Source organism: Ammospiza caudacuta, chromosome 5, assembly GCF_027887145.1.
Source record: "Ammospiza caudacuta isolate bAmmCau1 chromosome 5, bAmmCau1.pri, whole genome shotgun sequence".
In the NCBI taxonomy this organism is placed as follows: domain Eukaryota; kingdom Metazoa; phylum Chordata; class Aves; order Passeriformes; family Passerellidae; genus Ammospiza; species Ammospiza caudacuta.
The window spans coordinates 1,873,102-1,897,329 of record NC_080597.1 but is presented as its reverse complement, the minus strand read 5'-3'; the positions used below and the strand labels follow the sequence as shown (position 1 = coordinate 1,897,329).

The following is a 24,228-nucleotide window of genomic DNA, read 5'->3' as shown; positions in this document are numbered from 1 at the left end:
ATTTTTGTCCCAGCAGTGACTGTAGGTACCCTGCTGCCTCTCCAGTGGGGTGCATGAGGAGGGGCACTGCATAAGAGTGGGATTTATCAATGACCAGTGATCAGTGATCAATGTCTGTCCTGTGCCAGCAGGGGCCTACCTAATCCACTCAATAGCAGGACCAAGAAGGATGGTGCTTAAGCACCAAAAATCCGCAGAAGGTAAGGTTTTAAACCCATTTCTGGGGAAAATGCATTTGTCAGAGGAAGAGCCAATGCCACCCAGACTGGCCACATGGGTCAGTGTTTGACAGTGGCCTGGAATTTGGAGAGCCAGACTCCTGTCCCAGATCTTTGTCCTCCCAGGTGAGTGTCAGAGGCTGTGGGCACTGAGGTCCTGCACATCTGTGCCTGTTCACACTGGGCTCAATACCACTGGATATTGAACTAAACAAACGTAATTAAAATAATCTGAAGGTTTATCAATATGGGACTAGGCAAGAGTTGTGGTCGGGATGAACCACAAAGATTGGTGTTCCTATCTCAGGTGTCATTCATATTACATCATCATAAAACAGCAAAAAATGTCAAACTGCATCAGCACCCAGGAGTAAAACCAATGCTGGGAGCCTCCCACAGCCTCCCAAGGAGGGCACTTCCCATAGAAATGAGCTGTCACATCCCATGAGAGAAAGGAGGAACACAGCTTAGTGCACACTGGGATAAAAAAGGAGACATATCTGCATTTTGATATGTTGTATGATGTTTGATGTTGTATGAGTGTCAAAGCCATAGGGACAATTCCTGCTTTGTGGATCAGTCCTGGTGAGGACACTGCCACCCACCAACTATGAAGCTGTCACAGGGCCAGGAAAATTCACTGATTTCACCTGGGAGAGAGAATATCTTCTTCTCAGGAGCTGGAAGAGTGCTGTGTTGTGGATTCAGTAGGAGAATGACATTGATAACACACTGATGTTTTGGTTGTTGTGGAATTGTGTTTACCCCAAGTCAAGGACTTTGCAGCTTCCCATTCTCTGCCAGTGAGAAAGAAGCTGCACAAGACCTGGGAGGGAGCATGGCCAGGGCAGCTGGCCCAGACTAGCCAAAGGGAAATTCCCTTCCCTGGAATGCCATTTCCAGGATATCAACTGGAGGGAATTGCCCAGGAGGAACCAGTGGTTGTTAAGGAACAGACTGGATATCAGTCAGCAATCATATCAGGCATCAAAAAGTTGTCTTTCTCAGGCTTTGTTTCTCTTTCTTTTTTTTTTTTTTTTTTCTCCCTTTTTATTGCAATTATTATTATTATTCTATTTTATTCTAATTACTAATTTTTTCTTGACCCATGGAGTTTACCTTTCTCTTTTTTTTTATTTTTTTCAATTTTTTTCAATTCTCCTCCTCTGTGGAGGCCGGGTAAGCAAACAGCTGCATGGTATTTAATTTTGGTGGCTGGGGCTAAATCACAACCGGCAAATAAAGAAATTAAGATAAATAAACCTATCCTACTCTAGTTCAGAAAGAAACAAGGACAGAAAAAATCATCTTCATGGGTTATCTCCTATGGCTATATATTAAGCCTGTAGTTGGTGAATAATTCTTTAAAATACAGGCTTTCCTTCCATAACCCATTTTCTTTCCACATAAGAATATCAGAAAAGAGCTTGTTTCAGTAACTCTTATTTGTACTATATTTTGAAAATGTTCATTTTTCTCCTCCCTTTCTTCAGCTATGATAATCCTGTAAATTAGCAAGCTGATAGAAACCATTCCCACTTTGAACTATTTTCAAGCCTGCTGCTTTTATTTTAGTGCTTCAAGTAGTAACATGAATGCCTGGATGAGTGTCTGAGCATAGATGCACATTCTGGACTTATTATAATACTTGAAAAAATTATCTCAGCATTATTTGGATCTGTGAGCATCTTCCTACCAGAATTCTTCATCTTAAACTGTGTCTGCAACTTGGTGCTGTCTCACCAAGGTCAACAAACCTGGATATTTTCTTTTTAGAGTTAGAGACACCAAACCACAGCCAAGAGACTGCAAGGAAGCAAACATCTTTCAGAGGTGAGACTGTTAAAAGAGTTAGCTGAGGGCATTTCCCAACCTTTGCTATCAGCCTCAGAGGCCAGAGTGGGGCTCACCCCCTTGGTAAGAAGCTCTGTGCGCCATGTAAAGGTGGGATATTATAGAAAAGTCCCCATTGTTCACATGCAGAATGAGACTGGGCTAAGCAGGCCATGCCACATAATAAAACCCATGAGCCAAAGGCACATTTCTTCTGCTACCTCCAGCAAAAAATACAACTCTCAAATGAAATTACATGTCTTAGTTATAGGCACATCATTTTTAACCGTGTCAGGAGGGAATCTTCAAGAACTTCTAACAGATAAAAAGGCAAAAAGGTGAGATCAGAAGACTGGGGGAACAATGCATCTTATATGGATATATATAAAAAATATATGAAATATAGCTAATATAGCTATATTAAGTATAGATAATGTATAAAATATAGCTATGAAACTCATGCCATGCCAGCATCAGAGGGAATTACCAAAATACAGAGAGCAAGGGGTGTGGATATCTCAAAAACAGTAAACAGGTTGAATAATTATAGATTGCCTCCTTGAAATGCTTAAAATAATGAGGAAGATTGATACATGAAAGCAGTATTGCAATATTTTGAATTAACAGCACAATTGGTATAATCTGAGAGAAAACACTGGCAGTACCACTTTGGCTGATGATGACACAACATGCACTCTAATTCTGAAAAATATTAAAAGTTACTAAAAATTCTAGAAGCTCTGAAGTGCATAGACTGTCAAGCAGCTAGGTTGCAAGAGTATTTTAAAATCATTTTCACATAGATAAGCACTATTAATAATTATTAATAATCTACCCCAAAGGCTGTTGCCTAGAGGGATCATAGATCTGGTTGTCTGTTTTTGTGCCCTGGAGCATCACTAAGCAGGTGCTGCATGAGGCAGCCACTCATCCAGTGCTAATCAACCTCTAGAAGGCAAAAAGTCCATAATTGCTGTAAAAGACATGAGGGGCAATTTAAATGCGCGGCCCTTTAATGGTGATGTGAAGTGCTCATTAAAAGGACCTTATTTAAGCAACATGTGGCTAATATCAGCAGGTTAGTTAACCAATAGCTCATCCCAGATTATTGCAGTTCATTGAATTTTGAAGAGAGTAAATAAGGAAAGGATTTAGTGGGCAGCACATGGAGCACATTCTCACAGCTGGATGGTGACCAGGCAGGAAGCTTTCTCTCATGGCTGTTGAGCATGGTAAGGTTGAAAGGCTGTTGTGCACAACCGGAGCCCTCTTGTTGATCCTGTGATGTTGGCACTTCTAAAATAAGATGTGGGAAAACACAAACTTGTTTAAGTAAAAACCAACCCGTGATAAGATTATACAGTCAGCAACAATCTGTTTATTTAACTGTGCAGACAGACTGTTTTTCAGTGTCTGGAAATCAAGCAGGATAGAACTGTAATAGATTTTTTTTTCTTTTTTTTTTTTTTTTTTTTACTAGAACAGTCTATGGGATGTTTCTGACATCTGATAGATTTTTCTGCCTGGAAAAAAAATCAAGACTCACCCATTCTTGTAAAAGATCTGCTCTAGTGTAATGAGACAGATGAGCAGTTTATGGCAGTGGTTTTGTATATAATAGCAGGTATTTAATTAATTATGTGAACCATATTAATTTTTTCAGTCCTGTTAGCTCAGTTAATGTCCCAGACCTTGTGAAGGCATTGGGGGGCTTTCCCTGGGGTTTCACCTGAAGTCAGATGAGTTTTGTTTCTGCTGTTCTGTGATGCTGCTCACATTTGGATGGGTTATTAAAAAGGTCTAAGCACTCTCACCTGTCAGTGATTTACACTTAATTAATTCTATGTCTGTAGTAACAACTCCAGTCCAAGCTGCAGGTTAAGGCTGAATGCAAAGAGAAGCTGTACAACCAGTATTAATATCTACCCTTTGTATTTTAAATTTAAAAAAAAAGAAAAAATATCATTAAAACAGCACATCATGGTCTACTTTTCCCCAGATAGATGCATGAGGTAAATCAATGAGAAAATGATTGAGTTCTTTTGAACAGCAAATGCTCCACTGAGCAGTGGAAGGATAAATTCCCAGACACTGCCTAAGATGGAGACCACAGATCAGCTGTTTTTCTCACTTGTTAGCTCAACAGCACCACACAGAAACTAGACACTGGGACAGGAGCGCCAAAGAACCTTTTTCTGTTGTGGAAAAGTCTATTTTCACCCTCTGAGGATTCCTGTAGTAGCTTAACTACAGGAGTATTTGCTTACACTTGCCGTACACCGTCCCTTTTATTTAGTTTGTTAACAAAGAGTTAAATTTTAAAATACATCGATTTTCTGTATCTGGGGATTAGCACCCCGAGAATAAGAAGGGCTCTGATCAAAGCTGCCTGCTGCAGCTGGCCCCTGCCTGGGAGCCGCTCCCGCTGCTGCCCCTGCCAAGGGCGCCCTGGCAGCTGCTCCTGGTGGGATCTGCTGCCACCCTCTGCCTGGAGGAGTCTGCAGCCGGAGAAAGGTGACTAAAGGCGGCTTAAAGGTGCTAAAAGTCACTCACTGCGGCTTTTGTAAGGACTGCTTTTAACCCTCATCAGGAATCAGAAATTACTGATAGCTCAGTGTTCTTATTAAGGGGATTTTTTACTGTCATAATCCTTTTTATTTATATTGTTCCTGCAAGTGTGAGTAATATAGAGGGGGGTCTGGGATGGAAAAAGGGATACATCTCCTTTTTTAAGTGTAAGACCATAGTCTGATTTTACTTTGGTAGTTTCCCATTTTGGCAGTTTTAGTCAACAGTTCTTGGTTCAAGAGGTCAGCTTTGATTTCTGATTCCACACACTGTTTGGATAGCAGCAGTCTGAAGAAAGAAAAATTCTTCTCAGCCATACTGAAAGCAAAGTATAAAAGATATTTTAATGCCGGAAAGATGTAAATTAATGGTGTATACAGGGCTAGGAAAAATAGGGAGAAACTGATTTGTACTCACTTGTCAGAATGATGAAAACAAGGAAATGTTCTTTATCATATAAGGGAAACAAAGAATATTGAAAAACAAAGTAGCATCTTTTTCTACAGGTTCTACTGCTCCAAAGTAAGAGAGTAATTTTTGCTCCATCCCTTTCCAGATGTTTAGGATTAAAAGGCCAAAAAACCACGTGGGTAGGTCTGCTAGTACATCTGAAGACAACCTGAAAATGCAACCTTGGGAATGCAAAGCTTCACCAAAAAACTTTGTAAAACAGGGAATACATGCTTGTCTTGGGACTAGAAGTGGGTAATTGGTGTTTTATGCCACAGCAGGACGTGAAGGATCACTAACTCTAAAAAAAAGATGTCCATGAATTTCCATCTCTTGCGTGTATTTAATGCTCAATAATGCTCTGACTGTGAGGACAACTCTTTTGGAAAAATTACAGTGATGGCAATGTTGGTTGTGTTGGGTTTTTATACATTCAGACTTAAATATAATGGATACAGTCATAACCTACACCATGGATTTTCTCTGCACTGTTGAATGAAATGTTCACGTTATTGATCACTTAGTCATGGAAAAGTAAAAATTGTTCTGCACAAAAAGTTACAGCCAAAATGAATCAATAAAATAGCAGCAGAGGTTTATGGAAGATTATAGAGCAAGTTAACCTTGAAGCCACTATAGGACACAATGGACTGGTGATTTGGAGCAGTCAGCATGGATTTATCAAGGGTACGTCGAGGTCTGACTGAGCTGGTTGATTTCTGTGAGGAAATCACACTGGGGATGTGGTGAGAGTGCTGGCAGGGAAGGGGCAGGAGCTACCAGAAATTGAATATTTTGGTGTAACCTCCAGGCAGACATCTGCCTCAAGAGTAACTTACCTTTTAAGTACAATTACTCTCAGGAATCAGGCAGAAGGCACAGCAGGGACACAACCAAATAAACCTGTCTGGGTTTCCTTGAACTAGGGCTGTAAGTGATAAAGGGCTGCTCCAAAGTACACAGAGCCCTAATAAATGTTCATATTTCACCTGCCTTTGCTGCTAATAGCAATAAACAATAAATATGAATGGTCTTCTAAGAATAAGTGATTATTGAACACCATCTTTATTCCATATATCCAAGGCATTACATTTTCTCTTCCTGCAAGTTCTTAGTTGGCTCTAGCAGATCTGAACTGAATGGATTTTAGCCATAGACAGTGGAAGTAAACCTTCGTAACAAAATGCATTAGAAGCAGGAATATTTCTAAAGTTGGGACATCATATTTTTAAACACCAGGAAGGTGTGAACCATTATAATATAGACAATTTCAGGGAAGAAAAAATAAAAGATGCTTCACAAGAGTTTACAAATGGAACACCCTTGCATGTCTTCATCCTAATTAACTTTTGACCTCTGTGGACAAACATGGATTTTGGGACCTTTAACAGAGGGCAGAACTGGGAGGAGACAAGATTAAAACATTGGTTTGAGTTGGAAGTTAATGATTCTTCTGCCATGTACCAGCAGAGCTTTGCTTAAGGAGAGAATTCTCAGACTTTTGAGCATTTGTGTGGTAGCATAACTGCTGTTGTTGTGGATGCAGAACCTAGGTAGGAACCTCTTCGATACTCTTTCTGTTAAGGAAACTCTTCAATACTCTTTCTGTCTGTCTTTAAAATGTTCTTGTTAGTGTTTGCAGCTATCAAACAGGACCTGTGTGGTTTCCAGTAGCATTTGCTGTAATTGGCAGCAGCAGAACCAGTCCTGGTGGAAGTTTCAGTGCTTTATTGGTGGCATCCTGCACTGTGTGTGTCTGAGCTGTCAGCATGGTGTGTCTTGAGCAATGAGCATTGGGGTCTGCACTCATATCAGTCTGATACTCATTTTTCATGTTAGCTGAACTTCAAATGTCTTGCTATGGGTGTATTTAAAGATCAGACAGTTGGATTAGCACTGCAGTTAGTGTAAATCATTGCAATTCCATAAATTACTGGAGGAAATGTGGCTCTTGATTTGTGATTTGCTCTTGTGATGGGTGATGTCACAGTCCCTGGGAGTGCAACTGTGGTAACAATCAGCCCAAAGACTTAGAGTGCCTTTGATGCGTTCTCAAAAGTCCTCAAATATCACTATATTTCACTTTTGTAAGACTCTACAAAACCTGCAGCAAACCATTGTCTTGACCTTTGTAAACTTATTACCTGTTATTCATGTGGAGGTTTTTTTTAGTTTATGTTCTTATTCAATTACAATTTTAGTTTATGTTCTTATTCTTATTACAATTTGATTGCAATGAGAGGGTATAAAACAAAGCTGATTTTCTTTTTTTTAAATCAAATAAGGAACAGAACTACTAGAGTTAGGCTGTGGCTCCTATCAGATCATGTCTCCTGGAGAACTGAAAAGATCTGTCCTTTGCAGGGCTGCCTGCATTCCCTCTGCAGCTGAGCTGCAATTGCTGCATGATTTCCCATGGTGTCCTGGAAGCTGTCAGCTCCCAGCAGCACAAACAATGCACACTGGTTGTTAGCTGGGAGCCTTGCTTTCCTCCCACCCAAAGTGGTTCTCAGAAGAAGCTGTACTGAGCATAAAATCAAGTGAATTTGTCAGATGTTCCAAAGAGTGAACTGAGTGTTAAATTTCATCTGTTTGTACTGCTTAGAACTTTTTAGTGGATTTTTATTTTTTTCCCTTGGTTTTTGGGAAGAGGTTTGGTTTCTTCCCCTAGGGAGAAAGATGGGTTAATTTATGTTTAGGCTGATTGACTACCTAAACAATACCAATTATTTACCTGCCTAATCCTGTCTTTCTGCAAATGCAACTCTCTCATATCACCATTACAAAAGAGTAGCCTGTGCAGGCCAAGAATGGTAGTTTTAGAGAACTCATATTAGTGAAAAGGCACATTTGGTGCAGAAAGCTTCCTACTTTTGCTTTCATACTTCATATTTTTAACCAGACCTTTGATTTATTAAACATGGGAAAAAATGCTAATGAAAAAAATATAAAATAACAACTTTATCAATACTTAAAATTATCAGGCTCAGTAGCTACTGTATGCTGTCATCGATTGTCAATTGACCTTTTTTCTTTTTTTTTCCTAATGTTCTTGTGGCCTGGAATTTCCCCAGCCTTCAACTCCTCCATCTTCAGCTGATATCTGTGTAGGTCAGGGTCATCTGAGGGTGGGAGGACATACTGTCACCAGATTCTAAGTTACGTTGTACCTTTAAACTCTCAAAAAAAATCCTGCAATGATTTTCTCCCCAGCATATTATTGCGGTCATCAATGTATCATAATTTCAAGGAGAAGTTTCTATCTTCAGGCTACACAAAGACAGGTGAATTTCAGAGGAGCAGCTGCTCAGAAGTATTTGTGTACAAGCTTTTCCTAAGCAACAGGAATTTTATTTCGTAACATTTTTGTTCATAGCAGTGCAGTCTTGGAGAAATACTTTCTCTACTTCTTGTTCCTCTCTGTCTGAGTAGCCAAGAGGAAGGAGAAGCCAATTTTTTTGTCCTGGTACATGTGCTGACCCAGCCTCATAGCACAGCCACAAAAGAGTTTGGGAAGTAGATATTAGCAGTGGGAAAGCAGATGGACGTTTTCCAGCATTGGAAAAGTTCATCCAACTTTTTTCAGCTGCATTCAAGCATATAAAAACTCTCTTTGTGTGATTTGTTTCCCCCCTCTCTCTCTTTTTCGCTGTTTTCTCAAATGAGGAGAGTATTGTGAAAGGTGAAACAAATCAGATCATGCGAGCTGTGATTTCTGGGTTCTGATTTGAGGGCATTAATTGCAATACTCTTATCTGCAGATCTGAACATGGCTTGTTTCGAGTGACCCATTTTTTCTGAGGGGCTCTGCGGTGGCTTCTGGATCGTCCTTGAGAAATCTGTTCTGATTGTAGTGGGAGTTGCACAAACAGGCAAGTGTTTTCATTCTTTAAATAAACTTTGCAAACAGATACATAGGCTTCCTTTACAGCTTTTCTCTCAAGTTTCCTTTAGTAGTTGTTCATCTCTCAGATACAGAGTTTTAAAAAGCTAAGGAAAAAAAAAGATTAAGTATGGAACTATCCATTGCAATAAACCAAAATAAAACTTAATAACCAAACAAGGCTTTCAGCACTAAAACATTATGATGTGTCAAAGGATATACCATTGTCTATGGCTACAGGAAGCTCCTGGGGGAACTGGAGCAGTTCTACTGATCATTTCAAGCATTTGGTCATATAGACAGCACTCTGCAAACAGAAAGAGATCAGGGATACCCTGCATATTATTGCAAGAAAAAAAAAAATAAGTGATATCCTTACAGAAGGTCAGCTAGGTGAAATAATAAACTCCTTTGTCACTAAGAATTGTTTCCAACAAGCCAGTGTAAAGGAATAAATTGAATGGCACAGTGTTACTACGGATTTTACCAAATCAAAGCGTGAGTTGTAAGCCACATGGCCTGCAAATTTAGAGCTTCCTGGGACTCCCTGTGCTTCAGCACTACTGCTTTGTTAACCCTTGTAGTTTATTTTTGAACAGAGATTTGTCTCTTACTCCTCTGTCCAAACAGCCTTTTTAGCATTGAAGAACAGGACAAGGTAGAAAGATGGGTGCTCATTTCTTTTAAAAAAACAAAAGATGTCAAAACTAGATGTTTCAGAATTTAAACAAATATACACTTTGAAACATGCAAGTCCTTGAGCCACATTGTTTTAAGTAGAAAGGTTCAGTTTCAACATCTCAGCACTTTGCTGTAATTAGTTTCACCAGATTCATCAGAGAGGTCCTTGAGCAGCTCTACGTTGGCAAATGTGCTTTGGTGTTTATTGCTGTTTCCTCTTGAGCTCAGATCACTCAGTAAAGAAATCAGCCATGACTGTGGAAACCAAACCCAGCAACACCAGTGACTCAAACCAGGAGGCAGAGCCTGACCAGCTTTTGGATGATGAAGGAAACAAAACCCCACCAGTCAAAAAGACTTCCTCTCGCACTGGATTGAAGGTTTGGTGCCTTAGCAATACCACCATTAATTACCATTGGTTTTTTTGTTAAGAAATGTTGTTCAGATGTGACATTTGTGACATGCTAAATTCCTTCATCCCTATCCCTATCCTTGGAGGAACTGGATATGTACTACAGGTCCGGGGGACAGTCAGATATTATATTTTCCCCAAAGAAAATAAAAATTCACAATAGACCATATTTATTCACAAGTTACTTGTAGGTGGATCCCCTTGTTGGTCATTAAAAAGAGGCAGCAGCGTCAAGTGGAAAACTTGAACCAGCCTCAGTTGGGTGCCTGCAATGCATTGTCTGGAGGTTGTTGTCTCATAGGGTCAGAACAAGGTGAGGTGAACCAAATTTCATCAAATGCTTTGTGGCTCACCTGAGGATTGCATTTTAAACCCCAAATGACCCCAGTGATTTTTGTTGGTGTTTTCATGCTTATCAGCAGTTTAAGATTCCAGCCAAACCCTCTGAGAATAATTCTGGCATAAGGCACAAAGGGTGATTCTCAGAAATTTTGCCAGTCAAGCTCAGGAAATATAGAACATATCCGGACAAACCCCACACTTGGAAGATTTTTGTCTTCCTTCCGGACAAAAAGAGAGTAAATATACCAATTTTCAAGCTTTTGATTCCCGGATTAGCTTCATTTCTTATAGTAGGTAGCATTGCAATGTCTAAACCTATATTTACTTTGTTTATTTACCCAGGTTTCTGTTGTATTAGAACTCTTGCCCAGTGAGCAAAAAATCTATTTGCTTTTTAGACTATGTGGAAATCACTGGATAATATTTAAACAAACTGAAATATTTTTCTAAATCTATCTTTATTTGCAAAAGCCACCAGGTGTGTTGGTGGAAGCAACAGTCAAACTACAAAAGAGTATTAAGCTTTTCCTTGTGAGATATATGATATACAAGACACATTTCAGAATATATCATATGCCACAGAGATGAACTTGGTCAGTTAGTACCACATTCCTCATACTGACGTATCATAAAAACTTGCTTAAAGCATCAAAATGGTGCCATGTGATTGAATTAAAAGCAATAATGAATTGGCCTAAAATAAGGGACATGTGACCCAAGGAAGAGGTAATTAGGAATCAGATTAACTTTGCCACTCCAATTTGAGTAACAAATGTGTCATGATGATGATGGTTCCGCACCATTTTAAACACCTCTGTGTTTGATCCCTCTGTGACCAGTTTCTCTACCTCTCCCTCCCCATTTCCTGTCTGAATCTTTTCCCAGGTGTTTCTGGCTGCTCTGTCCTTCAGCTACTTCAGTAAAGCCCTGTGTGGGACCATAATGAAGAGCTCCATCACCCAGATTGAGAGGAGGTTTGGCCTGACCTCCTCTGTCGCAGGGTTCGTCGACGGGAGCTTTGAGATGGGTAACGGATGTTCCCTGACACACACACAGCTGCTCAGAGACAGATTCTGGCACTCATTCTGGTTCTTTACCTTGCAGGCAACCTGCTGGTGATTGCATTTGTAAGCTATTTTGGAGCTAAGCTGCACAGGCCCAAAATAATAGCTGTGGGATCCTTTACTATGGCTTTGGGATGCTTTTTGTCAGCCATGCCTCATTTTTTCATGGGATAGTAAGTACTGCTTGTGGTTAATTTGGGTGACTCACACTGGAGTTGCATTGTGCTGTCTGGTTTTTAAATGCAGCTTGCTGTATATTTAGCCTTAGATTTCTGAAGGCCTGTGGGACCTCATTTCCAAATGCAATGAACCCCAGGTGACACACACATCATTGCTGTGATGGGGAAATGTTCATTTAAAAAATACAGCTCTTCTCAAGTGGAAGTTCAACTCCTCAAAAAAATGAGAACATCACAGTGCTTTAGTTTCCACTCAGGCTTATTCAGAAAGGAGCCAAAGAATGCAATGGTGCTGGAGCCTGTAGATGGATGAGTGCTGGTGGAACTCATACCAGGATTTTCCTGTTCCAAATGCACATGCCTGGTTGAACTGACTTTCTGTGTCTGGTTAATTTTTACTCACCTTCTCCAGGCTCAGGGAATTACTGGATTGTGCTTATATGTGATAATGTTTCTAGCCGTAGCTTGAGCACAGGGATGACCAATAGAGTAAGACATATTTCTGTTGATTGCTTAAATATATTAGAATAATTTTAGGTATACTACTGTAAGAAGAAAACTGAAGAATGCTTTTATTCATGTCAGTGGATCTCGCACTAGAACCAGACTCATTATCAGTTTTTCACTCTTTAAGACAGGCCATGGATCATCCTCCTCTGGGCAACTCATGAACCTGAGCCTGAGCATTTGTAGGGGAGCTGCTCTGCACTGATGAGTGCTCTTTGTTCCAACCTGAAAAATAAGCCTGCCTGGTCTGACAGAGCCAGGGCAATTCTTTGAAGCAGAATGTGTGCTTTGCCATGTTGTTCTGCTAAAGCTAATTGTACTTTGCCCCTCAGCAGCATTTGTTTCTGGGAGAGGGATCATGTTGGAGCAGCTGAACAGTCCAAACACATATCAAAGATGGAAAGGGGACCTTTGCTCAAACTCAAGACATTCATCTTTTTCTCCTTGGCTGTGGGGCCAACACACAGAGCTCACTTAGACCTGACTCTCAATTTAAACGACAAAAATTCAATCCTATCCGAAATACTTTCACAAGCCCTATTGAATTTTCCAGCTTAAAACATTATGCCTTCCAGAAAGAGAATTCCAAGTTTTATTTTTTTCTTAATTTCAGTATTTTGGTTTTCTAAAATGTTCTTTAATCATTTTATTTGCACCTTTGAATTTATATTCAACCAAAGATACCTTTCTCTTTAGGGAAACAGCAACCAAGGTGGTTCCAGCCCCGCCACACTGGTGTTTCCCTAGTGAGCACTGCTCCTAAACCTCCTGTTGTGTGTTTGCAGCTACAAGTATGAGACAGCATCACACACAGATGGTTCAGCCAGCTTAAATTCCAGCATAAAGCCCTGCTCCCTGCATCAGGATGTGAATGACACTGTCCTAGAAGTCTCACAAGCAGGTATGGAACTGTAAATGAAAGTATAAATACAGGAGCTTGTTTTGTCCTTGGTTGCAAGGACTCAGTTACCTGGACCTGGAGATGGGGACAGGACAAGAAACTGCATGCAGTTTAACAGAAATAAATGGATATTGCTATAATCCTCTTTACAATATGGAACACAACTGTTTTATGTGTTGCTTGTATGGGACACAGGTAGAGAATGAGCCAAGCTCTGCACCAGGAACCATCTCAAACTTGTCACATTAAAGATACATGATATATGCCAGGTAATATATTTATGAAAATATCAATAAGTTATTTTTTTAAATGAGCATTTTTTCTGATGGGTAATACTGACCTGTGCTTTTAGAAATGAAATGCAATGGGGGTGGAAGAATGTGTTATTAAAAGATCAAGAAAATTTAGAATGGGATTTACAGCCTTTCATTTAACTTCTAAAAGGAAATGTTCTCAATAACCTTGATTTCTAATCTATAATCATTTCGTGTGCTACATTTCCTGGGTTTTTCCTCAGTTTCCCATTCAAATATTTTATTTTCAAAAAAGATCTATTGTTTGTTTGTTTGTTTGTTTGTTTATAATATTATATCCTCTGCAGGCTGTGAGAAGGAGCCATCGTCATATATGTGGATATATATTTTACTGGGAAACATGTTACGTGGGATTGGTGAGACACCAATAACACCCCTGGGCATCTCTTACCTCGATGATTTTGCTAAAGAAGAGAATGTTCCTATGTATGTAGGTAATCTCAACATTAATAAACTCAGAGATTCCCAGTGTGAGAGGTGGAGCACCCTCTGCAGAAGACAGCATTCAGCCATCAGAGGGTACTAGCACCTGCCTCATTGTATTTTCAGGCTGTTTGCACACCATAGCCATGTTGGGCCCCATGTTTGGCTTCCTGCTGGGATCTCTGTGTGCAAAGCTGTACGTGGATATTGGATTTGTGGATCCAGGTAAGCAAAACAGAGGAAAAGTGAAAGTGAGCTAATGCTTGTTCTCAAGAATTGCCTATAAATGGTTTCATACGTATGCATTATATTATTATATTATATATGTTATGTTTGAATTATATTTATTTAATTGTTTTAATTGTAGAATTGATTGACATTTTATTATTTTTATTGAATTATAAATTTATATATTAGATATATAACATACATAATATATATAATTTATTGTATATATAATACATAATTTATATTATATATAATGTATACTATAACATATATATTATATATACTATATATGTAATATTTTATATATAATGTATATAATATATATTATTATAATTTATTATAATAAATTATTTCAATTATAATAATAAATTATTATTGAAATAATTTATTAATTTTTATTTACTGAATTACTGAAAGCTTTTAGAGTAAAAGCAGAGTTAGAGTGGGAGCATATTTTAGAACGGTGCTTTAATATTAAAGGGTTGTAATACTCACTTAAGCCTAAGAATTAGTACCAAGGACTCTCACAGAACCAAGATTTTTTTCTAAACTGGAATTTTAACAAAAAAGATTCTGCTAGTACAGCAGGTTTACAGTCTGGGGGAATGACCCACCCTTTCCACTGAGTAATTTACATTATTTACATTTCACATCCTTTTGCAGCACAAAATACACATTTTCTCAGCCCTTGCTTATTCAGATGAAACGAAAACACATGTATGTGCTCACATCGGCACAATGCCAGAGGGGACACAGCAATGCCTGTAAGTGGTGGCTGTTCCTTTTTGTTCTAGCAGGACCGAGACGTTTTCAGATCTTCAGAATCCTGTAGCTAGATAGGTGATCTATTTTGTGTTTGCCCTTTGTTAAGCCAATGTTTGATTTTATTTAGGAGTAAAGACAGTGAGCCAATTCTGGTCATACCAAGTCTTAAAATCTTAGCTGCCCACTAAACATGCCAGAATTAAAACCCATAAAAATAGAACTAGCTACTCTCACCTCCCTTGCAGTATATTTAAAGCCATAGGTAATTTCACTGACACTACAGAGAATGTCCAACTGCTTAATAGCAACCTACACAATTTAGGAAAGCAGAGCAAGGTCTCAGGAGCCAAAAAGCACACCACACTTGAGTCCTGTGTGGTTTCCCATGTGCTGGGGAAGTACCTTGGTGTTGCTGTGTCTGCCACAAAACATCAGCCAGTGAAAGGTGTAGAATGGCAGATAAAATAACACTGGACAAATGGTAATGACTTCAGAGCAAAAGATAGTAAGGTTGGATTAGATGTTAGGAAGAAATTCTTCCCTGCAAGGATGGTAGGGCACGGGAACCAGTTGTTCAGAGAAGTTGTGGATGCCCCATCCATGGAAGTGTCCAAGGCCAGGCTGGAGGGCCTCAGACCATCCTGGTCACCCCTGAGGTGGGTGTCCCACAGGACACCTTCCAATCCAAACCGATCCATGATTCTATAACACCATCCAGGGTATGATTCCTGATGCCTCCATTGCATGGATGGCCCCTCACTAGATGTTTATTGCTGGAAGTCAGGCACTATAAAATGTAGCAGAAAAAAGCTGGGAAGGTTCAGCTTCTCCACTGGGGTAACTTGTGCCTGTTTCTCTCATTTCCAGGGAGCATCACCATCACCCCACAGGATTCCCGCTGGGTGGGTGCATGGTGGCTTGGCTTTTTGATAGGTGGAGTACTCAGTTTCCTATCTGCTATTCCATTTTGCTTCCTGCCAAAGAGCCTGAAAAAGCCAGAGGGAGCCAAGAAAGACAAAGCTTCACATGGGCTCTTGGAAAACATGGGTGCCATGATGAATAAACTTTCTCCTGAAAAATCCAAGCCAAGGAAGTTGTCAGTGCTGCTGAAAGGCAAGTGTTTCTCGTATGTTATAAATGTGAAAAGCAATAGGCACAGCACACATAGGAAATGTAAGAGTTCGGCAAAATATTTTGCCTCCCTGCACTTCCATCTAAACCAGGCAGCTATCCCCAGGAAAGGAAAGGTCCACCAAAAATTATTAGAAGTGTTCAGGACTCTGAGGTTCTGCATTCATCACCTGAAATAAATCATCACCTGAGTGGCACCTACCTCTAAAATTTTGCACTAGAAGAAATTTGAACAGTGGAAAAGTGTTCCTGTATCTGAACATAAAGAAACTATTCAAAGGCTCCTTTTGCCACATGGAAAGACAAATTATTTATTTGAGAGAGTTCATGGAGACTCTGAAGTATGTTGGTGCCTGATGAAAATACTTCAGTCTTGAATAGTTCTGGTTGTGCAGTCCTTAGGCCAAAGAAAGTGGTGGAAAGGTGATGGAAAGAAGTGGCTTTGCTTAATTTGTCAAATTGTTAGTTCAGATCCCTGAGGAAGACACTGAGATAACCCCAGTGAGGCAGCTCTCACTTAGCCTTGAACCTGTGATAGTATTCATGCAAGCTGAACCAAGTCTGGGCTGTGTGGAGCCCCTTAGTCTTCATGTGCATATCATAATAGAGCAGCCAGACCTTAACCCATACTTCTGTCTCCTTTTAGGATTCTCTTCCTGTATCTCAACCTCTGGTGTTTTTCAAGAACCTGATTTTGCTTTCAGATACCCTCATGCAAATGAAGATCAGTACAGCTTGCCCTTGGACAGCTGAGAGCAGGACCTTGCCCTAAGTTTTGCAGGTTACTCACCAGTAATTATGCCATGCATCTTTCAGTGACAACTCATATGTCCCTTTCTTTCAGATTTCTATAACTCCCTGAAAAAGGTATTGGGTAATCGAATGTACTTTACATTTTTGTGTTGCTCACTGTTACAGTTCAGTAGTTTTATTGGTTTCGTGACTTACAAACCAAAGTACATGGAACAGCAGTATGGACAATCTACATCCAAATCCAACTTCCTAATAGGTGAGAAGAGCTGCTTGTGCTGCCAGCAGGGCATGGTGGGCTTTATCTGGGGCTCAATTCCATGCAGAGCAGGTGGAGGTAGATGGTGGTCTGACCTGAACCTGAATTATTAAAAATACATATTTTGTGCCTGTGGGACCATAAGAAATTTTAAAGTTATATTACATTACATTAAATTTCCATTATATTTATAGCTAGGGCACCCCAAATATGCAATGAATGTGGTGTGGAAGTTTTAGTTGCTGAATCACCCTTGCAATGGGAGTGGGTTTGGAGGGGTAGGCACTTCACAAGCAGCAACTCCCAGGGGCTGGAGTGAACACAAACCTTCCTAAAGTCATAACAGACCATAAAGCTGACAGGAACAAAAATCTAAGGACAGACTGGCTCTTAAGACTATAATGATTCTTGAATTCTAACATTCCCCTTCTATAAACTCTTTCAGGAGTTACAAGCTTACCTCCTGTAAGTCTTGGGATTTTCCTAGGAGGACTTATAATGAAAAAGTATAAAATGGGCATCATTGCAGCGACAAAGTTTTCAATTACCATGTCATTTCTGTCCTATGTCATGGGCTTGTTACACTTTTTTGTTGGCTGTGATAACCACATGGTGGCAGGAATGACAGTGTCCTATGAAGGGTGAGTATCAAACAGAAAAAAAGATTGTGCTTTTCTCCATAGTTCTCAAAAAAATGTACTGTGGCATCAAGGCTAAAGGAGAAACATGCTTTTGCAATGCTTGAGAGAAAGTGAGCACTGCCACATGTCACTGGGGTAGTTTTGTTGGTCAGCCTGACAGAGCCCAAGGCTGGTTAAAGATTAATTAGGAATTGCTTCAATAGCAATGCAGGTTGTTTTGCTGGGGGTGGGTGGGAGTATTGCTGTGCAAGGTTTTCAACAGGAATGTAAATGGTGGACCAAGGAGTATGCTTAGGGAGCACTGGGATGAAAAAATGGCAAGCACATCAGTTTCATTTTCCTAGGAAGGAGAAGATGAGTTCATCTTGTTGTTCAATACACAAGGGATGTCTGAAAGCAAAAGAAAATACTGCATTCTTCATATCCTCAGTGAAAAGTTAGGCTTGTGAAAAGTTAGGCTAGGCTTTAACAGAGGAGTATTTTTTAACTACAGAGACCAGGAGATTTGGTTTCTGCCACTGGTGCATTTTTACCAACTGATATATTGATAAGACTGTGATAATTCTTGCCAGCTCTAAATTCAGTTAGAGGTGAGCCCAAATTACCTCTCCCTCCTCTCTCTTTTCTGTCTACACCTGTAAAATCAGTAGCAATGTTTAATTTGTTTTAGATTTCTCTATAATCTATCAATGGCTTTAATATCAGTGCAAGTAGGATGGAATCTCAAACAGACCAGTAGAGATATAGAAACTGAGCTGTCAAAACACGGCCTGGGCATGTGAGGTGGGGTTTAGAACAGCAACACTGTCACACAGAAGGGTCTTTACTGACTCCGGCACTGAATTAAAAATGTCTTACACTTGTCTGTACTTAATTTCCAAGCAACCCCATTCCGTACCACAACAATTCCCTGTTTTCGGAATGCAACTCTCACTGCAAGTGTTCCTCCAACGTGTGGGATCCTGTGTGTGGAGCCAATGGCATCACCTACGTGTCTGCATGTCTGGCTGGCTGTGACACCTCTGTGGGACATGGAAAGAACTCGGTAAGAGACCCTGCTTTGGTTCCCTACCAGCCTATTTTCCATGAGACATCAGGGATTTAGTAGGATAAAGCATTTCAGGAAAGCCAAAGTTACTGGGGACAGGTCAGTAAGGGAGTTTTGATTTCTGGCTGTGCAAACAGCACAGAAAAGCGAGATTTCTCTGAGTTATTGCACTTTAAGCAAAAGGCCCTAGCTCGTTGTTCTGCATATTAACTTTCATCTTCTGTAGGTTGAGCACAAGAGGAGGAAACGCACAAATCAAATTGGTTTCATGTTGCCTGAAGGTTTTCCACAGGCTTTGCCTTTCACAAATGTCATTTTGGCTGCCCTGAGGCTTTACCTAACAATTGAAGTACACTAAGAGTAGTATCTTCCCTGCTATTGATGATTAAAGTGTAAAAAATGGGTTAAGGCAAGGCAGCTTGTTTCCTCCATGTGAGACTTTGGGATGTCAGAAACTGCTTGTTTTTCTGGGTGACTGATTTTTGCTTGGCATGGAGAAAATGCCAAGAGTTCCAGAGACAAAGCTCCAGTCCATGGATGTAAACTTTCATTGGGCTGTGCCATTTGAATGTTTCCTGATCACTCCAGAATATAAATGGTCTGGAGCCATCTCTTTACTGTGTTTTCTCTCCAGCAGAATCCCCATTTCATGAGCAGTGTCCTACCAAACCTGTTTTGTGTCTTCCAGGTCTTCCATAACTGCAGATGTCTTGAGATCAGCAGTTCATGGACAGGAAACAATTCTGCCACCTTGGGGCAATGTCCAAAAAGTGATGATTGCTCAAGGAATTTCATTTATTACACAGTAATACAAGTCATAGGTGGATTTTTCTATGCCCTGGGAGCCACTCCTTCATTTATACTGACATTCAGGTGAGTACACCTGGCTGTTGACCAAAGGCTTTCAAAGTCATGTTTGGTTCCTTATCTTAGGGGAAAAAGGAGTTTCTTGCTGATCAGGAGCTGCAGTGGTAGGACAAGGAGTAATAGGTTTAGACTGAAAAAGGGGAAGTTTGGGTTAGAGGAAAGTCCTCCCTGTGAGGGTGCTGAGGCCCTGGCCCAGACATGCTGTGGCTGCCCCTGGATCCCTGGAAATGTCCAAGGCCAGGCTGGATGGGGCTAGGAGGAACCTGGGACAGAGAAAGTTGTCCCTGCCCATGGTTTTGGAACAAGGCAATTCTTTAACATCCCTTCCAAACCAAACCATTTTTTGATTCTCTGGTTCTGTAATCAGCTTTTCCAGAACATGTCCTTTTTTCTGCTTGGATTTTGAAAGTGCCATGCATTTGCCAGGATTTCTGGATGTGCAAGGAGAGGACAGAGGTTGGAGATAGGATGAATTCAAGACCAGTGCCCATTTCTGATGCCTGCAGTGCAATTCCCCATGAAACAAATGAGCCAGGAGGCTTTGTGCAGCCCAAGATGTGTCCTTGCACAGAGGAATTCTGTTCAAGCACAGAAAGATGCTGCACTGACCCTGCTACCTGCAACTCTTTTGTCTTAGAGCAGTAAGATATTTCCCATGAAATATTCCATCAAGTGAGGGAAATGTATGCCCAAGAGTGAAGGCAGTTGGAGAGCTCATTTCCAAAAGGTCAGGATAGACTGATTATGGCTTTAAAATTTCAATTTCTTAATCGTGCATAGGGAATGGACTTGCCAGGAGCTATTTGATGAAAATCAGTGGATTAATTCACCTTTTTCATACTGAAACACTGAACACACTTCAGCAGATGAAGGAAGCACTCTTTTTCCAAAACCTCCAAAGTGCTTCTTCCATCAACAAGGATATTAAGTTCAGGTTATTTAACAGCATTTAATAGGCATGTCTAAGCACTAAATAAGCCAGCACTTCTTACTTATCCCTCTTTTTTTGCAGATGTGTCCAGCCAGAGCTCAAAGCTCTCGCAGTTGGTCTCTTCACACTGACTATTAGAATGCTGGGTAAGAGGAACATTGCAGGGTCCAACCCGCCTTGTGTGCTCTGGGAGCCTGTAACCACTCTAAGGAAATATCAATCTGATTTCTAAGAGCACGTCCTTTCCTGTGAAGCCCTGTCCCATTTTCTGCTGTCTCCTTGCAGCTGGGATCCCAGCACCAGTTTATTTTGGTGCAGCCATCGACAGGACCTGCCTGAAGTGGGGCAGCACCAGCTGTGGGAAGAGAGGGGCCTGCAGGCTCTACGACTCCAATGCAAACAGGTAAAGAAAATTAGGGCAAAAAACACCTCCCTGTGGAAATGTGGTGGTGTTTGTGGGTCCCAAGGACTGATGACAATCTTATTGTCTGATGACAATCTGATTGAAATTAAACTACTGATGAATTTGTGACAATATGAGGTATTCTGAATCCAGGCTTAAACTCTCACATGGCCATGAGAAAGCAAAATAACAGCTGAAGAATTTTGGAGGGAACTAAGAAGTGGAAATTTATTTACTGAAAATTAAATCCTGACTAACATTGTTTATTTGCTTTATGTGGTGAAATGCTGCTGATGTGCTAAATACTAGAAAGAGAGGGAGGACAAAGCAGATTCATGAACAGCAATGGACACAAAAGGAGGCACAGAAGAGATGAGAATCTTGACTCCATGTTTCAGAAGGCTGATTTATTATTTTTTGATATTATATTAAAAGAAAATGATATACTAAAACTACACTAAAGAATAGAAGAAAGGAGACATCAGAAGGCTTGAAAAGAATGATAATAAAAAACCCATGACAGACTCAGAGCCTTGACACAGATTGGACCATGGTTGGTCATCAAGTGAAAACAATCCACCTGAGACCAATCAAAGATGCACCTGTTGGTAAATCATCTCCAGACCACATTCCACAAGAAAATATTGTTTACATTTCTTTTCTGAGGCTTCTCAGGAGAAAAATCCTAGCAAAAGGATTTCTATAAAATATGTCAGTGACATGGAAAGACATGCTCTGTTGTCTTACACTGAAGGGTGTGATCCAAAATCATGGTCAGATATAAACTCTGGACTCAGCTTAAAGTTTCCTGAAATTGAAAAATCTCGAGATCAAATGTTAAGCTCCCAATTTTTAGTCAGTTTTTCTGTTGAAATTTATTATCCATGACAGAGATTTCTGGAATGAATTGTGTATTTTTAATATACTTATATTAAAATTATAAAATGTATATTTTATTTTATTTTAAAAAATTATTTATTATTCTATTATATATATATATAAATTTTCATTGAAAATTTTAATATATTATATTATTTATTATATAATAATATAAAATAATTGTATAAAATAAATATAATAATATTATATTTATTATATTAAAAATACCTATTCATATAATACTTATTTTAAAAGTATATATTATATACTTTTATATAGTACTATATTATATACTTTTATATATAATACTTTATTATATACTTTATATATATACTTTTAATATACTATTATTTTTAATATACTTATAATAAAATACCTCAGACCTTAGGACTTTAAAGAGGGAAGTTACCCAAATTTACCTGATTTGCAGGTAGTTTGTTCACACTGGCAATAAAGTTAACTCTGTGCATTGGCCACTTTTGAGGAAAAAGTCCATGGAGAATATTCTACTGAGTAGCTGTGGGTATTGGGAAAACCCAATCACTATCAGTCTCCTGGGAGAATGCTCCATAGATTTTTCTCTGTTTCACTCAAGCCTTGGCTACTTCTGATGTGTTTTTTATTTTTAATTCCAATGGACCACTCTGGTGGTGACCTTAATATATTTCTAGCCCTAGAGTCTAAAGCCTTGAACTGATAATAAAATCTTGAAAAAAAAAAAAATAGGGACGAAGATGGAAGTTTCACTTTGAAATTATCTTCATAAGCAAAAAGAATATTATCAGTTCTTTAAGAGAAGTTTTTGCACGTAAAATATCCCTTTTTTGGTATCATTCACAAACAATGAATTTTAATGTCTTCCCCTAAGCTTTTTTTTTTTTTTTAATGAGAGATTTAAAAGCCATTAAAGTGATTTTCTTTAGTGTTTTTGAAAAATTCAACACCTGGCCTAATTTTCTGTGCTCTGTCCTGCAGATATGTCTACCTTGGTTTAGGAGCACTTTTAAGAGGTCCTTCCTTTTTGGTTGCAATAATTTTTTATGCATTGATAAAGAAACACTTTCAAAATAAGAACTCCGGGCCTGTAGAGAATGGACAAGAAGATGCTGCTATGAATAAAGAAGACAATTGCAAGATCAAAGAACGTTTGCCAGGTTCTCCTGATGCAGAGAATGAATCCTCTATTTAGAAAGAAATTTGACATGTGAATCAGGTCAGCTTCTTTTAGAAACACCATTCAAAATGCTGTGAGTAACTAAATAATAAATATGTACAGAGAGCATAACTAATAAATAATAAATATGTACAGAGAGCATAACTAATAGCAAAACTGCAAACAACAGCAATAAACACTAACAAACAAGAATGAAAGTGCCTGATGTCTACCTGATTGCCAGTAATAACAGAATGAGTTACACAGCCTGACAAAGTAAAACCTCCTTGGCAGTTCTGCCAGAGCCAGTCTGGGGTTTTTTTGTGGGATCGAAGAACTGCCAGAACATCCATGTGCCAAAGGCTCACAAAAAGTGATCCTGACCCCTCCATGCAGGGGAATGACACAGGAGAGATGAGCTCAAGGCTTGGAAAAGCTTTCTGACTCCATCAAATTCAACCAAAATTCACGGTAAGCCAAAGCATTTAAGCCGAACACCTCACCGAATTGTGTCATTGCACCTGTTTTTAATCTCAAAATTGGCAAAAAACCAGTATTTTTCAAAGAAGCATTTGGTCTTACCTCAGCTGAAAATGTTGCACCTGTTTAAAAATACACCCACGTTTTCATGAAGACAATGGTTTGTTTTTTTTTTTTAAGTCCTCGAGTCATGGAATTTCATTCAAAAATACTTTTTTTTTTTTTTTTTTTTTTTTTTTTTTTTTAAAGAGATTCTGAAGCACCAGCAATGCTCGTGGCTGGGTTGCGATGCCCGCAGTGTCCGGCAGAGGGCGCCCAAACGCCAGGGTTGCTCCCCATTGCCATCGCAGTTATCGATGTTTTATCGTCAGCTCTGGTTTTCCCGGGAAAAATTCATCACCAGCCAGGAAAAACACCCATCCGTGTTCCCACACACCCTCTAAAATTCCCTCGGCTCATCCACCTGAGCTCATGTACTTAAAGCTGCCTTTGTGTATTTGGTGGTTTGCCTTTGCTGTGCTCGCCTCACTCGGAGCTTGACAACATGACTTTAAAAAGAAGAGCACTTGAGAGCCATTTCACAACAGGAAGGTTGGCACTTTAAAATAGATGCTCAAGGCTCAGTGGGATATGTTTAATAGATATATTAGATATGAAAAATATATCTATATGTTGAGCAAAATGCTGAATTGTTCTGAAATGTGTTGTCTGTCATGACAGCAATCACTTAGCAGTGATCGCAGCAGCTGAAGGGAGAAAAATGGGACTTTTTGTCCAAATAAAGTGATATTTACTGAAGGTAGAGATTCTCCATCCATCAAAACTAGAGAAGCTCTTTATTCTTCTTTAGCCTGGGGAAAATGAGGCTCAGGGGAACCTGTGGCCCTCTACAACTCTTGACCAGGACCCGGGGATGTC

At 39.6% G+C, this 24,228-nt stretch overlaps 1 protein-coding gene across 1 annotated transcript; it reads left to right on the top strand.

Moving 5' to 3' along the window:
* The first annotated feature begins 6,556 nt into the window (after positions 1 to 6,556).
* On the top strand, positions 6,557 to 23,048 carry LOC131557457 (solute carrier organic anion transporter family member 1C1-like). Its single transcript, XM_058804685.1, has 16 exons — positions 6,557 to 6,622; positions 8,831 to 8,941; positions 9,862 to 10,013; positions 11,273 to 11,414; positions 11,492 to 11,624; positions 12,923 to 13,038; positions 13,640 to 13,786; positions 13,902 to 14,000; positions 15,636 to 15,881; positions 16,744 to 16,908; positions 17,354 to 17,549; positions 18,432 to 18,594; positions 19,286 to 19,470; positions 20,477 to 20,541; positions 20,681 to 20,798; positions 22,653 to 23,048. The coding sequence occupies exons 3-16, from the start codon at positions 9,885 to 9,887 to the stop codon at positions 22,864 to 22,866; spliced, it is 2,118 nt and encodes a 705-aa protein (XP_058660668.1). The 5' UTR covers positions 6,557 to 6,622; positions 8,831 to 8,941; positions 9,862 to 9,884; the 3' UTR covers positions 22,867 to 23,048.
* Positions 23,049 to 24,228: the final 1,180 nt, after the last annotated feature.

Bases quoted from the DNA above. Each gene is read 5' to 3' on its own strand.
- LOC131557457 (XM_058804685.1), top strand. From the start codon at position 9,885: ATGACTGTGGAAACCAAACCCAGCAACACCAGTGACTCAAACCAGGAG. The intron at 13,787-13,901 runs GTAATCTCAACA...TTGTATTTTCAG, and splicing joins GAATGTTCCTATGTATGTAG to GCTGTTTGCACACCATAGCC. The intron at 20,799-22,652 runs GTAAAGAAAATT...TCTGTCCTGCAG, and splicing joins TACGACTCCAATGCAAACAG to ATATGTCTACCTTGGTTTAG.